The sequence below is a fragment of the Salmo salar genome, chromosome 18 (assembly GCF_965601325.2).
Source record: "Salmo salar chromosome 18, fSalSal1, whole genome shotgun sequence".
Taxonomy (NCBI): domain Eukaryota; kingdom Metazoa; phylum Chordata; class Actinopteri; order Salmoniformes; family Salmonidae; genus Salmo; species Salmo salar.
The window spans coordinates 26,355,126-26,368,421 of NC_138308.1; the positions used below are offsets into that span (position 1 = coordinate 26,355,126).

Genomic DNA, 13,296 nt, shown 5'->3' on the forward strand with positions numbered 1-13,296 from the left:
ACATGTACAGAGCCCTGTCTACATGTACAGAGCCCTGTCTACATGTACAGAGCCCTGTCTACATGTACAGAGCCCTGTCTACATGTACAGAGCCCTGTCTACATGTACAGAGCCCTGTCTACATGTACAGAGCCCTGTCTACATGTACAGAGCCCTGTCTACTACCAGTCGATGACAAAAACCTTACCTGGTAGAGAGCCAGAGAATGGCCGTATCTCTGCAGAGGACCACTATTGATCGGCACCACGTCCCAAGTGCTGCTTTCCAGATTATAACTGCAGGGGGGGGAAGAGAGACAGTCAGGCCTGAGCTATACAGAATATACAACAAAGAAATGGATGGAGAGAGTGGAGGGAAAAGAAAGATGGACAGAGTGGAGGGAAAGAGAGAAAATGAGAGACAAAAAGAGAAATTACCGTAATTTCCGGACTATTAAGCGCACCTGAATATAAGCCGCACCCACTGAATTTTTTTAAAAGTATTATTTTGAACATAAATAAGCCGCACATGTCTATAAGCCGCAGGTGCCTACCGGTACATTGAAACAAATGAACTTTACACAGGCTTTAACGAAACACGGCGTGTAACAAAAATAGGCTTTAACGAAACACGGCTTGTAACAAAAAATTAAATTAGCAGTAAGCTTTAGTTGTCTTTTTGCACTGAGTCAATTCCTCACGCTGCTGTTTCCAACGTCTTATCATCGACTCATTAAGACCAAGCTCCCGTGCAGCAGCTCTATTTCCTTTTCCAACAGCCAGATCAATCGCCTTCAACTTGAAAGCTGCATCATATGCATTTCTCCGTGTCTTTGCCATGATGAGGGTGACAAAACGACTACCGTAATCAGAATGATGGGAAGTTTGAGAGCGCTCGATTTAATCTAAACAGTAAACAAAAAAGTTGTTTGAACTTAACCCGTTCGGCAATTTCATTGGTCTAATGAAAGCTTCATGCCGCCAAAAAACTGAGCACGTCACAGAATGTGTTTTTTTTTTTTTTTTAAATTTAAAGCGGGAAAAATCCATATATTAGCCGCGTCATTGTTTAAGCCGCGATGTTCAAAGCGTGGAAAAAAAGTTGCGGCTTATAGTCCGGAATTTACGGTATTTGAAAACAAATCCTATTTTGATAAACTCCCATATCGATTAGGTGAAATACCAGTATGCCATCACAACAGAAAGATTTGTGACCTGTTGCCACAAGAAAAGGGAAGCCAGTTAAGAACAAACACCACTGCAAATACAAGCCATATTTATGTTTGTTAATTTTCTATTTTGTACATCGTTACAACATAGCCATAAATATGACATTTGAAATGTGGCTTTGGCAATGTAAACATATGTTCCCATGCCAATAAAGCCCTTTGAATTGAGAGAGAGAACTTGAATGAAATAAATCGAGAGAGAGAAATTCGAGACAGAGAGAGAAAGACAAGGAGACAAATATAGAAGTGGTAAGTAGACATTAACTACGTTTCCATCAACCGTTTTTATGCGAATGAAGTCATACTGTACAAAACAAATCACGACAGCTGTGATGGTAACAGGAAATTACTGTACAATTTTATAAATGCCGACAGATCACTTCCTCGTTCCACCGGGTGGGATCTTTTTGTGTTGGTAAAATTAATTATGCGAGAAATGGTGGTGGAAACGACTTTATGCGCAAATATGAATATAAAAACCATCATATGGAAGTAAAGTTGGAGTCACGTGATGACATGTTGTGGTCCTCCCACTACGACTCGGGAAAGCATGTTTATTAGGCTACAGATGAAGTAAATTATGAACTTCACAGGGTGGTGAAAGTGCATAATGAGCTTGATGCTCCTTTCCAATAAATATCCAGGGTCTTATTCTGGTGACACGATGGTCGATGCTTGACTGCCTTTTGACAAATAAAAATACTCTTGCTCTAATCCATAATAATCTCATCATGTAGACTAACCTGCACTATATCGGCGAGCTGTTGGCTAGAGCCCATGTGCCAAGACCAGAGTCGGCACATTTGCTATTTAACAACAATTTTTGCAGAATTCAGTATAATTGAAAATGCGATGGAAACACAATGAACATTAGATTTGTATTCAGTACATGAAAACTTAAGTGAAAAAGTACATTTTGTGTGCACTACGCCATCACACACTGATTTTTATCTGCAACAAGTCAGTTTGGTGGAAACTCACCATTGGTGAGAAAATGCGTTTATTTTCTTTATGCAGATGTGAGAATACTTGCATGACAATCTGTCGCCAACTGGATGGAAACCTAGCTACAGAGAGAGGTGAAGAGACAGACAGACAGGTATTCCAGATCTCTCGTCAGTCAGTGCCTTACTTGAGCACCATGTGGAAGGAGCTGAAGTTGAAGCTGTATCCTCCGATGACCCACATGAGTTTCCCATGGACCACAGCCTTGTGGGAGGCCCTGCCCAGGGACTGGCTGAAGGGCTTTACGTTAGACATCACCCAGTAAGACTCGGTGGATGGCACTGACAGAGCACAGTCTGGACCTGGAGAGGACCACACAACATACTTACAAACGCATGAGAGTATGTGAGGTGCGTTTGTAGCAAAATACTCTCTTCAACAACACTTTAATACATCTGAACAAACATGGTCCCACATCACCATCTGCTGGTGAAGTGCGTGACAACGCAGCTTATGTCATGATGATGGGGACAGCCATGACGATGATGAACTCACATGGCTACCAGGACCCCACCACCCAGTGGCCGACTGGTGGCAGAAACATTAGGGGGTTTAATAAAGAGGGTCTCACTCTGATTCATCAAACCCCATTATGAGAAAGATCCCATGATACTGGCCCCTTTTGGCCCCTATTAGAGTGGAGGAAAGCCAGTGGACAAGGGGAATGGGGGGGCTGTGATAAGGTCTAGGGGGCCAGGACCCTGTCTAGCACAATACATCAGTGGAGAAAACCTCATTAGGGAAATGACCAGTGACCAGCAACTCAGTGTCAGAGCATAGGAGTGGCACCATGCTAGACAGTCCTTTCTCATTGAGAGGTGCTTGGTTGCCTCTACCCTGGACAGTCCCGTCTCATTGAGAGGTGCTTGGTTGCCTCTACCCTGGACAGTCCCGTCTCAATGAGAGGTGCTTGGTTGCCTCTACCCTGGACAGTCCCGTCTCAATGAGAGGTGCTTGGTTGCCTCTACCCTGGACAGTCCCGTCTCAATGAGAGGTGCTTGGTTGCCCCTACCCTGGACGGTCCCGTCTCAATGAGAGGTGCTTGGTTGCCTCTACCCTGGACGGTCCCGTCTCATTGAGAGGTGCTTGGTTGCCTCTACCCTGGACAGTTCCGTCTCATTGAGAGGTGCTTGGTTGCCTCTACCCTGGACGGTCCCGTCTCATTGAGAGGTGCTTGGTTGCCTCTACCCTGGACAGTTCCGTCTCATTGAGAGGTGCTTGGTTGCCTCTACCCTGGACAGTCCCGTCTCAATGAGAGGTGCTTGGTTGCCTCTACCCTGGACAGTCCCGTCTTATTGAGAGGTGCTTGGGTGGTTCTACCCTGCTGGACAGTTCCGTCTCATTGAGAGGTGTTTGGGTGGTTCTACCCTGCTGGACAGTCCCGTCTCATTGAGAGGTGCTTGGGTGGTGCTACCCTGCTGGACAGTTCTGTCTCATTGAGAGGTGCTTGGGTGGTTCTACCCTGCTGGACAGTCCTTTCTCATTGAGAGGTGCTTGGGTGGTTCTACCCTGCTGGACAGTTCCGTCTTATTGAGAGGTGCTTGGGTGGTTCTACCCTGCTGGACAGTTCCGTCTCATTGAGAGGTGTTTGGGTGGTTCTACCCTGCTGGACAGTCCCGTCTCATTGAGAGGTGCTTGGGTGGTGCTACCCTGCTGGACAGTTCTGTCTCATTGAGAGGTGCTTGGGTGGTTCTACCCTGCTGGACAGTCCTTTCTCATTGAGAGGTGCTTGGGTGGTTCTACCCTGCTGTACAGTTCCGTCTCATTGAGAGGTGCTTGGGTGGTTCTACCCTGCTGGACAGTCCTTTCTCATTGAGAGGTGCTTGGGTGGTTCTACCCTGCTGGACAGTCCTTTCTCATTGAGAGGTGCTTGGGTGGTTCTACCCTGCTGTACAGTTCCGTCTCATTGAGAGGTGCTTGGGTGGTTCTACCCTGCTGGACAGTTCCGTCTCATTGAGAGGTGTTTGGGTGGTTCTACTGTAAATAAGACATGTTAATACATCACCATACAGTATTCAGTAACAGTAGAGATCAAGGCAAAGCATGGTTATACTAAAGAGGATACCTAGACCAGCGACCCAGGGGTGTAAGAACAAAACCTGCAGCATTACTAGATGGTAGACATGGAACATAAGAGCTCCTCTTGGTCAACAGACAAGCAAGTGTTGTATTTAGTGTAGCCTGTATGAAACTGGAGGAGGATGGGTCATTTTAAATAAGATCATGCAGAAACCGATGGGCTTCCACCCTCATCTCAAGATTAAATTGTTAAGAGCATGGGACACTCAACATGAAAAAGGCTCCAACTATCAAGCTGTCAAAATAGTGTTCGCCATTATCTAACAGGTTACATGCATCCTACAACATGACCTCATTCCCTTCATCTAAACTAAGACTGTCATATCTGCTGAGCACTTCAGATGTCAGCTTGTATTACTGTAACATACGAAACATAGTCTCTGTGCCTTTCTCTTCACAGTTCTCATTTCAGCCAGAAGATGGCAGTGGGACTCAATCTACAAGAACAAAAACAACTTACCTTTGTCATTGAAGAATGAATGAACCCTATGAACCAACATGAGGATACCACACCACAACATTGTGACAACTTTGACACGATATAACCATAGCCAGACCTTGCCAGCTGTCGTTGCAGACACAGCTCTTCTCCCCAGTAAGGTCACAGTAGCCCTGGTCGGGGCTGCCACAGTTGTTCCTGCAGTAGGGGATGTCACAGGCCTCGCCCTTCCAGTACTTCTCACACTCGCAGTACACCCGGCTGGCGATGGAGTTTCCCGTGCTGCACTTCCCATGACTGGAGCAATTATTGGGGCACGAGTTGACCCTGCACACCCAGAATGGAGATATGGTGAATTAGGTGAGTGAAAGCATGAGACCATGGCAGGGATGTGTAAGTACATTTGGAAAGGTTATCATGTGAAATAAGAATTTGCTCTTAATTCACTTGTATCAATAAATGTTGAATAAAAATAAATAAATAATTGAGGAAAAACAAATCGCTGAAAGAATGATTGATTGACAGAGGTGATTGACATTTCTTGGGGTATGTGTTTTCAGGGAGCAGAACAGATACAGGGCGAGATACAGAGAAACGGAGAGAGAATTAAAGAGATGTGCAGACAAAAGAATAGAGAAACAGGGAAGGTAGACAGAAACAGAATGAGGTCAAGGATCCAAGATAATACATGGGCTTTTCAGCAACAGGGGGACTATAATGTTTACCGCTGTGACAAGAGCGTTGCTATGGCAACACCTTTATGGCCACATGGTGTGTGTCTGTGCTGGAGGCCTCGAGGCTGAGCTTGACTTATTTGAAAGCCCATCTTTCTCTTTGGCTGCTGCTTTCTGAGACAACCCAATGAATTCATTTTCAGAATCACACACACACACACACACACACACACACACACACACACACACACACACACACACACACACACACACACACACACACACACACACACACACGTATCTCCTATGTTAAGGGGTGCCATCTTCTCAGCTGTAATGCCAATTCCCAGCTACTCTTGTGACAGACATTGTAGAGCCTAGACTACAGGGTCTACAGCATGTCCGAGAGAGTCTGAAGTTGTATGTGTGCAGTAGTGCTGAGCGATTAACCGAAATGTTGGTTATTTATTTTCAGTTTTCTAAACAACTAATTGAAAAACAATTTCAATTATTTCAATTCCATTTCATAATTTTTTTTTCCTGTGAGCTCAATGTGCAAATTGCAGTTTTTCTAGAGATAAACCTGGTCATGCCTGAACTGTGCGATGTAGTAGGGAGTTGTAGTTTCCAACAAGCCAATGTTCTACATAGTTTAGAAGAGAAAACATGATAATTAACTACAATGACTATAATCCATTGCACGGCTACTTGTCTGTCTGTTTCTTTTAAGCTTACTACATAAGAGACAGCAGAATGCACGATCAAGAGAAGATACCTCGCAAAAGAAACTGCTCTCAATATATCTCTACCTGGAAACACATGAGCCAAGTGATTAAGAGTTGGTATTTAGCAGTCATAAAAGTGTGGCTTATTTACCTTGAAGAACTACAAAATTGTGATTTTGTCAGACAACATAGGCAGCAGCTCTATAGAGATGAGATTATGACTAGGAATGAAATAATAAAGTCATCAAATAAAACAAATGTAATATTTTATTAAAGTGAAATAAATGATGGTTAATAAGTGATAAGCAGTATTGGCAGTCACTACCATCATGGAACTCTTATTTTAAATTTTAAAAACTTTACCTTAATTTAACTAAGCAAGTCAGTTAAGACTTGTCTGCTACTGAGCCAGAGACTTCCCTATTGGTAATATATTGTATAGGTAAGGATTTTGACTGTAAATGTAGTAGAGGTCGACCGATTAATCGGAATGGCCGATTAATTAGGGCCGATTTCAAGTTTTCATAAATCGGTAAATCGGTATTTTTGGACACCGATTTGCCAATATTAAAAAAAATATATGTTTTATTTAACTAGGCAAGTCAGTTAACCTGTTGGGGCTAGGGGGCAGTATTTTCACGGCCGGATAAAAAAACGTACCCGATTTAAACTGGTTACTACTCTTGCCCAGAAACAGGAATATGCATATAATTAGTAGATTTGGATAGAAAACACTCTACAGTTTCTAAAACTGTTTGAATGGTGTCTGTGAGTATAACAGAACTCATATGGCAGGCAAAAACCTGAGAAGATTCCATACAGGAAGTGCCCTGTCTGACAATTTGTTGTCCTTCTGTTGCATCTCTATCGAAAATACAGCATCTGTGCTGTAACGTGACACTTTCTAAGGCTTCCATTGGCTCTCTAAAGCCGCCAGAAAGTGGAATGGGCTGTCTCTGGGCAAAGTACAGCAGCTCTGTTTGTGAGTGGTCAGCCTGGGGACAGTGAGACTGAGATGCGCGGTCACGAGACTTCTCCAATTTTTTTTCTTTCAGCCTTTGAATGAATACAACGTTGCCCGGTTGGAATATTATCGTTATTTTACGACAAAAATAGCATAAAAATTGATTTTAAACAGCGTTTGACATGCTTCTAAGTACGGTAATGGAATATTTTGACGTGCACTCGCATGTTACCCTTCGGATAGTGACCTGAACGCACGAACAAAACGGAGGTATTTGGATATAACTATGGATTATTTGGAACCAAAACAACATTTGTTGTTGAAGTAGAAGTGTATATATAAAAAAATATATATATTAAATTGGCCGATTAATCGGTATCGGCTTTAGTGTGTATGGGCTGGGGCTACTCACGAGTAAGAGATGTGGAATCCAGTCAGGTTGTAGGCAGCGTCACTGAAAAAGTGCAACAGTGCATATCCAGAGGTGGCTACCACTTCCGGAACAGTCTCATTCCCTCTCGTTTCCGGGACAACAAGACCGCTGTGGGAGAAAAAGAAAAATGCATTACGCGCACGCAACGCACGCGCACACACACACACACACACACACACACACACACACACACACACACACACACACACGCTCATTAAGCTCCAAAGCTTGCTGGATAAATGATCGCCCTTTGCTTGACTGCTGAGCTGGTTTGCTGTCACCATGAAAACCCCCCTCCCGTCCTCCCTCCTTACATCATTGGGAGAAAGTGACTCCTTCCTCTCCTCGGGATCGATCCCTCCATTGCATGGAGGATCAAACACAGGCCTGTACAGCACAGCTCAATCAAGGTCATCAAAGAGGGAGGAGATATCCGCTCCCCACCGGGAAGACTACAGCCAGGCTCAACACAAAGACCACACAGCCAATACTGATGGACCAGGGGAGAGTCCATATGGAAGGACCCCCAGTGGAAGGAATTACATTAGGGACCTATTCTTCAAAGGGGGAGGGAGGGAGGGAGGGAGGGAGGGAGGGAGGGAGGGAGGGAGGGGGGGAGGGGGGGAGGGAGGGAAGGTGGCTGGATGGGTGGGTGGGTGGGTGGAGAATACTACTTCTAAAGACTGGAGAGGAGGAACACCTAAGACAGGCCTAAGAGCTACACTGAACTAAAATATAAACGCAACAATTTCAAAGGTTTTACTGAGTTACAGTTCATATAAGGAAATCTGTGAAATGAAATAAATTCATTAGGCCCTAATCTATGGATTTCACGTCGGGAATATAGATATGCATCTGTTGGTCACGGATACCTTTAAAAAAAGGTAAGGGTGTGGAACAGAAAACCAGTCAGTATCTGGTGTGACCACCATTTCCCTCATGCAGCGCGACATCTCCTTCGCATAGTTGATCAGGCTGTTGTTTATAGGAACCTGTGATGTTGTCCCACTCCTCTTCAATGGCTATGCGAAGTTGATGGATATTGGCGGGAACACACTGTCGTACAGGTCGATCCAGAGCATCCCAAACATGCTCAATGGGTGACATGTCTGGTGAGTATTCAGGCCATGGAAGAACAGATATTTTCAGCTTCCACTAATTGTGTAGATCCTTGCGACATGCTAAAGTGCCTATAAAAACATCCAATAGTCAAAGGTATATGAAATACAAATCGTATAGAGAGAAATAGTCCTATTATCATGCTGTAACATGAGATGGCAGCGGATGAATGGCACAACAATGGGCCTCAGGATCTCGTCACGGTATCTATGTGCATTCAAATTGCAGTCGATAAAATGCAATTGCGCTCGCCCGTAGCTGATGCCTGCCTATACAGTAACCCCACCGCCACCGTGGGGCACTCTGTTCACAACGTTGACATCAGAAAACCGCTCGCCCACACTACGCCATAGACACTGTCTGCTATCTGCCCAGTACAGTTGATACCAGGATTCATCTGTGATCATCAGATTTCTCCAGCGTCCCAGTGGCCATCGAAGGTGAGCATTTGACCACTGAAGTTGGTTACGACGCCGAACTGCAGTCAGGTCAAAACCCTGGTGAGGACGACGAACATTCAGATGAGCTTCCCTGGTTTCTGACAGTTTATGCAGAAATTCTTTGGTTGTGCAAACCCACAGTTTCATCAGCTGTCCGGGTGGCTGGTCTCAGACAATCGCGCAGGTGAATAAGCCGGATGTGAAGATCCTGGGCTGGCATGGTTACATGTGGTCTGAGGTTGAGGCCGGTTGGACGTACTGCCAACTTCTCTAAAACGACGTTGGTAGAGAAATGAACATTCAATTCTCTGGCAACAGCTCTGGTGGACATTCATCCAGTCAGCATGCCAATTGCACACTCCCTAAAAACTTGAGACATCTGTGGAATTGTGTTGTGTGACAAAACTGCACATTTTATTGTCCCCAGCACAAGGTGCACCTGTGTAATGATCATGCTGTTTAATCAGCTTCTTGATATGCCACACCTGTCAGGTGGATGGATTATCTTGGCAAAGATGAAATGCTCACAAATTTGTGCACAACATTTGAAAGTTATAAGCTTTTTGTCCATATGGAAAATGTCTGGAATCTTTCATTTCAGCTCATGAAACATTGGATCAACACTTTACATGTTGCGTTCATATTTTTACTCAGTGTAAACGCAGAATATGAATCCATTGATTCATGGATAACACCCACTCGTTACCTATAATGGAAAGAGAGAGAACAATTCCTCTTCAGCTAGCCAGTATTCTGAATCATCACTGTGTGGATTCTATTTAGCGGCATGTGATCCGCCCAACTAGGTTTGAGGTAGAGTATTTGGTGTTCATGCATGCACAGTTGACTGCATACTAGAGAGTACACACGTATGTACATGCATACAGCATGATGGCCTCACCTGAATACTGCAACCAGAGGTGCATAGATGGAGTCTCCATCGTAGACGTACACGTGGTCCCAGCTACATTCCGTGGCAAAATGGTTGAAGCGCAACCTGAGCACAGCGTTTGGGCTGGACGACAGAACATAGAGCATGGTTTAAAATGGGTAGCTATTGGGCTGCAGTAGTAACTAGAACACTGCCCACGATGATCAGGAGTCTTTACATTAGACAACGAGTTTAACACGAAGACCACTGAACAATAACAAATCAGTCTAAGAATGAATGCATACTGTACAGAATATAGGTAGACGAGGGTATGAACAGAGATAGGAGGGAGGAGAGGAAAGAGAGAAAGAGCTACTTACTAGCCCTCGATCAGCCAGGTGCACTTAGTCTTGTACTTGTAGTTGATTGGTCCATCTGTGAGGGAACCTGATGGCTCTGTTAACCTGGCAGAGTGAAAAGCAACAATTAAAACATGGAGAAAGATGGACGGACATATAGCTCACAGAGGGGGAGGGTATAGCAGTGTTTCCCCTATATTCTTTTAGCAGCGGTGGCCCACCACTGCTAAATATTTGCAATCACTCCAAAAAATGTTAGTATGCTGATGTGCTTTTAAATGCCCACACCATTATAAATCCACTTTTTCACGCTAAAAGACGATGGCCACAGCTTACTAACGATTTTGCACAACAATATAAGTCAATAAGTTATTGTTTTAGTCAAAGTATGAAGTATTTGTGCTTCAAGTTACAAATCCGAATGTGTGACTTTGGGTGTTTCCGTGAGTCTTACGTGTCTTTTCCTATGAGATGACGTGCCAATTATTTTCGGCCTACATTTTGTTTCAGGGCTGGGTTTTATTTCAATGTTAACACCCACCAGCATGGCAATGTTATCAAGCAGAAACACCTGCTGGAAAGTTCTTCCTATTTGCGAGTCGTCAGAGCCAAATAGCTTTTCTCTGTAGCCTACACTTGGGATTCCACTAGATAAAACAGCCAGATATTGTCAAAATTGGCTATATCGTACAAATTCCTGAAAACAAAAATGAGCTTTGATCTTACTTTAAAGGTTAGGGTTAGGCCAGCATTTCCCAAACTCGGTCCTCAAAGCTTGATGATTAGTTGATTATTTCAATCAGCTGTGTAGTGCTAGGGCAAAAACAAAAACGTGCACTCCTTGGGGTCCCATTGACAGAGTTTGGGAAACACTGGGTTAGGCTAAGGTTAGCAGTCTGGTTAGGGTAAAGGTAAGAGTCAGGTGTAAAATCAGATTTTAAGAAAATAAAGTAGAAATAGACAGGGTTTATAACTTTGTGGCTGTGTTAATTAGTGACCACACTACACGTGGGCGCCTTACCATGGAGTAAATTAAAATAGGGCAGGCAAACTGATGTTTTTGCACCTCCCCTTTTTTACCAGCAAAATATCCCAATCTATTGTATAATTTGTCAATTTTCACTTATTTTTGAGCTAGTCTGCATAAAAATTAAATATGACAATTTTATTAAAAAAATTAAAATTGCGTGGTATGATTGCATTTTAGAACCCCACTCCCCCCGTCACACCAAGATGAATGGTTTTGACCACTAAGGTTTTAGGCAAATTAGTTTTGCATGGCCAAATGCAGGGTTTGCTCATTTTCAAGCATTCCATTGATCCTAAATAGAAATCTCCACCCTCACAGGGCACCAGGCCAAGCAAACAAAAACTTGCACATTAATTCAATAAAACACTGCAACCCGTTCACTAGTTAGGCTATCCATACTACCAGAGGTTATATTCTTTCTTTTTCTATGGCGGATTCGCGGCTGCAATTTAGACAATGCATTGATATATAGCTGCAGAATTTAGACAAAGCTAGCTAGCTTGCAGAAATTAAGAGAGAACAAAGAATATAGCTATTTTGATCATGTCCATGTCCAAATATTAATGACGTCTGGAATCCGACACGATTTCACTGTAATTATCAAAACGGCAGTGGTGTAAAGTACTTACCATAATTTCCGGACTATTAAGCGCACCTGAATATAAGTCACTGAATAAAAAAAAAAAGTATTATTTTGAACATAAATAAGCCGCACATGTCTATAAGCCGCAGGTGCCTACCGGTACAGTGAAACAAATTAACTTTACACAGGCTTTAACGAAACACGGCTTGTAACAAAAATAAATAGGCTTTAACGAAACACGGCTTGTAACAAAAATATAATATTTAGCAGTAAGCTTTAGTTGTCTTTTTGCACTGAGTCAATTCCTCACGCTGCTGTTTCCAACGTCTTATCATCGACTCATTAAGACCAAGCTCCCGTGCAGCAGCTCTATTTCCTTTTCCAACAGCCAGATCAATCGCCTTCAACTTGAAAGCTGCATCATATGCATTTCTCCGTGTCTTTGCCATGATGAGGGTGACAAAATGACTACCGTAATCAGAATGATGGGAAGTTTGAGAGCGCTCGATTTAATCTAAACAGTAAACAGAAAAAGTTGTTTGACCTTAACCCGTTCGGCAATTTCATTGGTCTAATGAAAGCTTCATGTCACCAAAAAACTGAGCACGTCACAGAATGTGTTTTTTTGGAGAGAAAAAAAGCGGGAAAAAAGTTGTGGCTTATAGTCCGGAATTTACGGTAAGTAGTACTTTAAAGTATTTTTACTTAAGTAGTTTTTTGGGGTATCTGTACTTTACTACTTATATTTTTGCCAACTTTTACTTTATTACATTCCTAAAGAAAATAATGTACTTTTTACTCCATACATTTTCCCTGACACCCAAAAGTACTCGTTACATTTTGACATGAAAATGGTCAAAATCACACACTTATCAAGAGAACATCCCTGGTCATCCCTACTGCCTCTGATCTGGTGGAGTCACAAAACACAAATGCTTCGTTTGTAAATTATGTCTGAGTGTCGGAGCCTGCCCCTTGCTATCCGTCCAAAAAAATTGTCCCGTCTGGTTTGCTTAACATACGGAATTTGAAATGGTTTATACTTTTACTTTTGATACTTAAGTACATTTAAAACCAAATACCTTTAGACTTTTACTGAAGTAGTATTTTACTGGGTGACTTTCACTTGAGTCATTTTCTATTAAGTTATCTTTACTTTTACTCAAGTATGACAATTGAGTACTTTTTCCACCACTGTCAAATGGCAAGGGTCAGACAACGTCAACCCTCGACATGTCAACAACTGGTATAGCTTAGCTGAGACTCATTTCTTGACAGGTAGGCTGCTAGTCTTTTTCTGAAATTATTATTATGACCGTCTTAATTATTATGGTAGTCAAAACTGAAATGGTGCTCACATAACCTTAG

The 13,296-nt window shown here is 43.0% G+C and overlaps 1 protein-coding gene across 3 annotated transcripts in view; it reads right to left on the reverse strand.

Annotated features, from left to right (window-relative positions):
* The window catches only part of LOC106577124 (attractin-like protein 1), a 350,240-nt gene that overhangs the window by 288,460 nt on the left and 48,484 nt on the right, over positions 1 to 13,296 (reverse strand). For all 3 annotated transcript variants that reach the window (XM_014154877.3, XM_014154875.3, XM_014154874.3), the window contains exons 2-7: positions 10,337 to 10,420; positions 9,987 to 10,100; positions 7,506 to 7,634; positions 4,849 to 5,057; positions 2,340 to 2,514; positions 188 to 275 (exon numbers count right to left, since the gene is read on the reverse strand). In XM_014154877.3, coding sequence (XP_014010352.1) covers positions 188 to 275; positions 2,340 to 2,514; positions 4,849 to 5,057; positions 7,506 to 7,634; positions 9,987 to 10,100; positions 10,337 to 10,420 — 799 coding nt within the window. The remainder of the gene's footprint in view (positions 1 to 187; positions 276 to 2,339; positions 2,515 to 4,848; positions 5,058 to 7,505; positions 7,635 to 9,986; positions 10,101 to 10,336; positions 10,421 to 13,296) is intronic.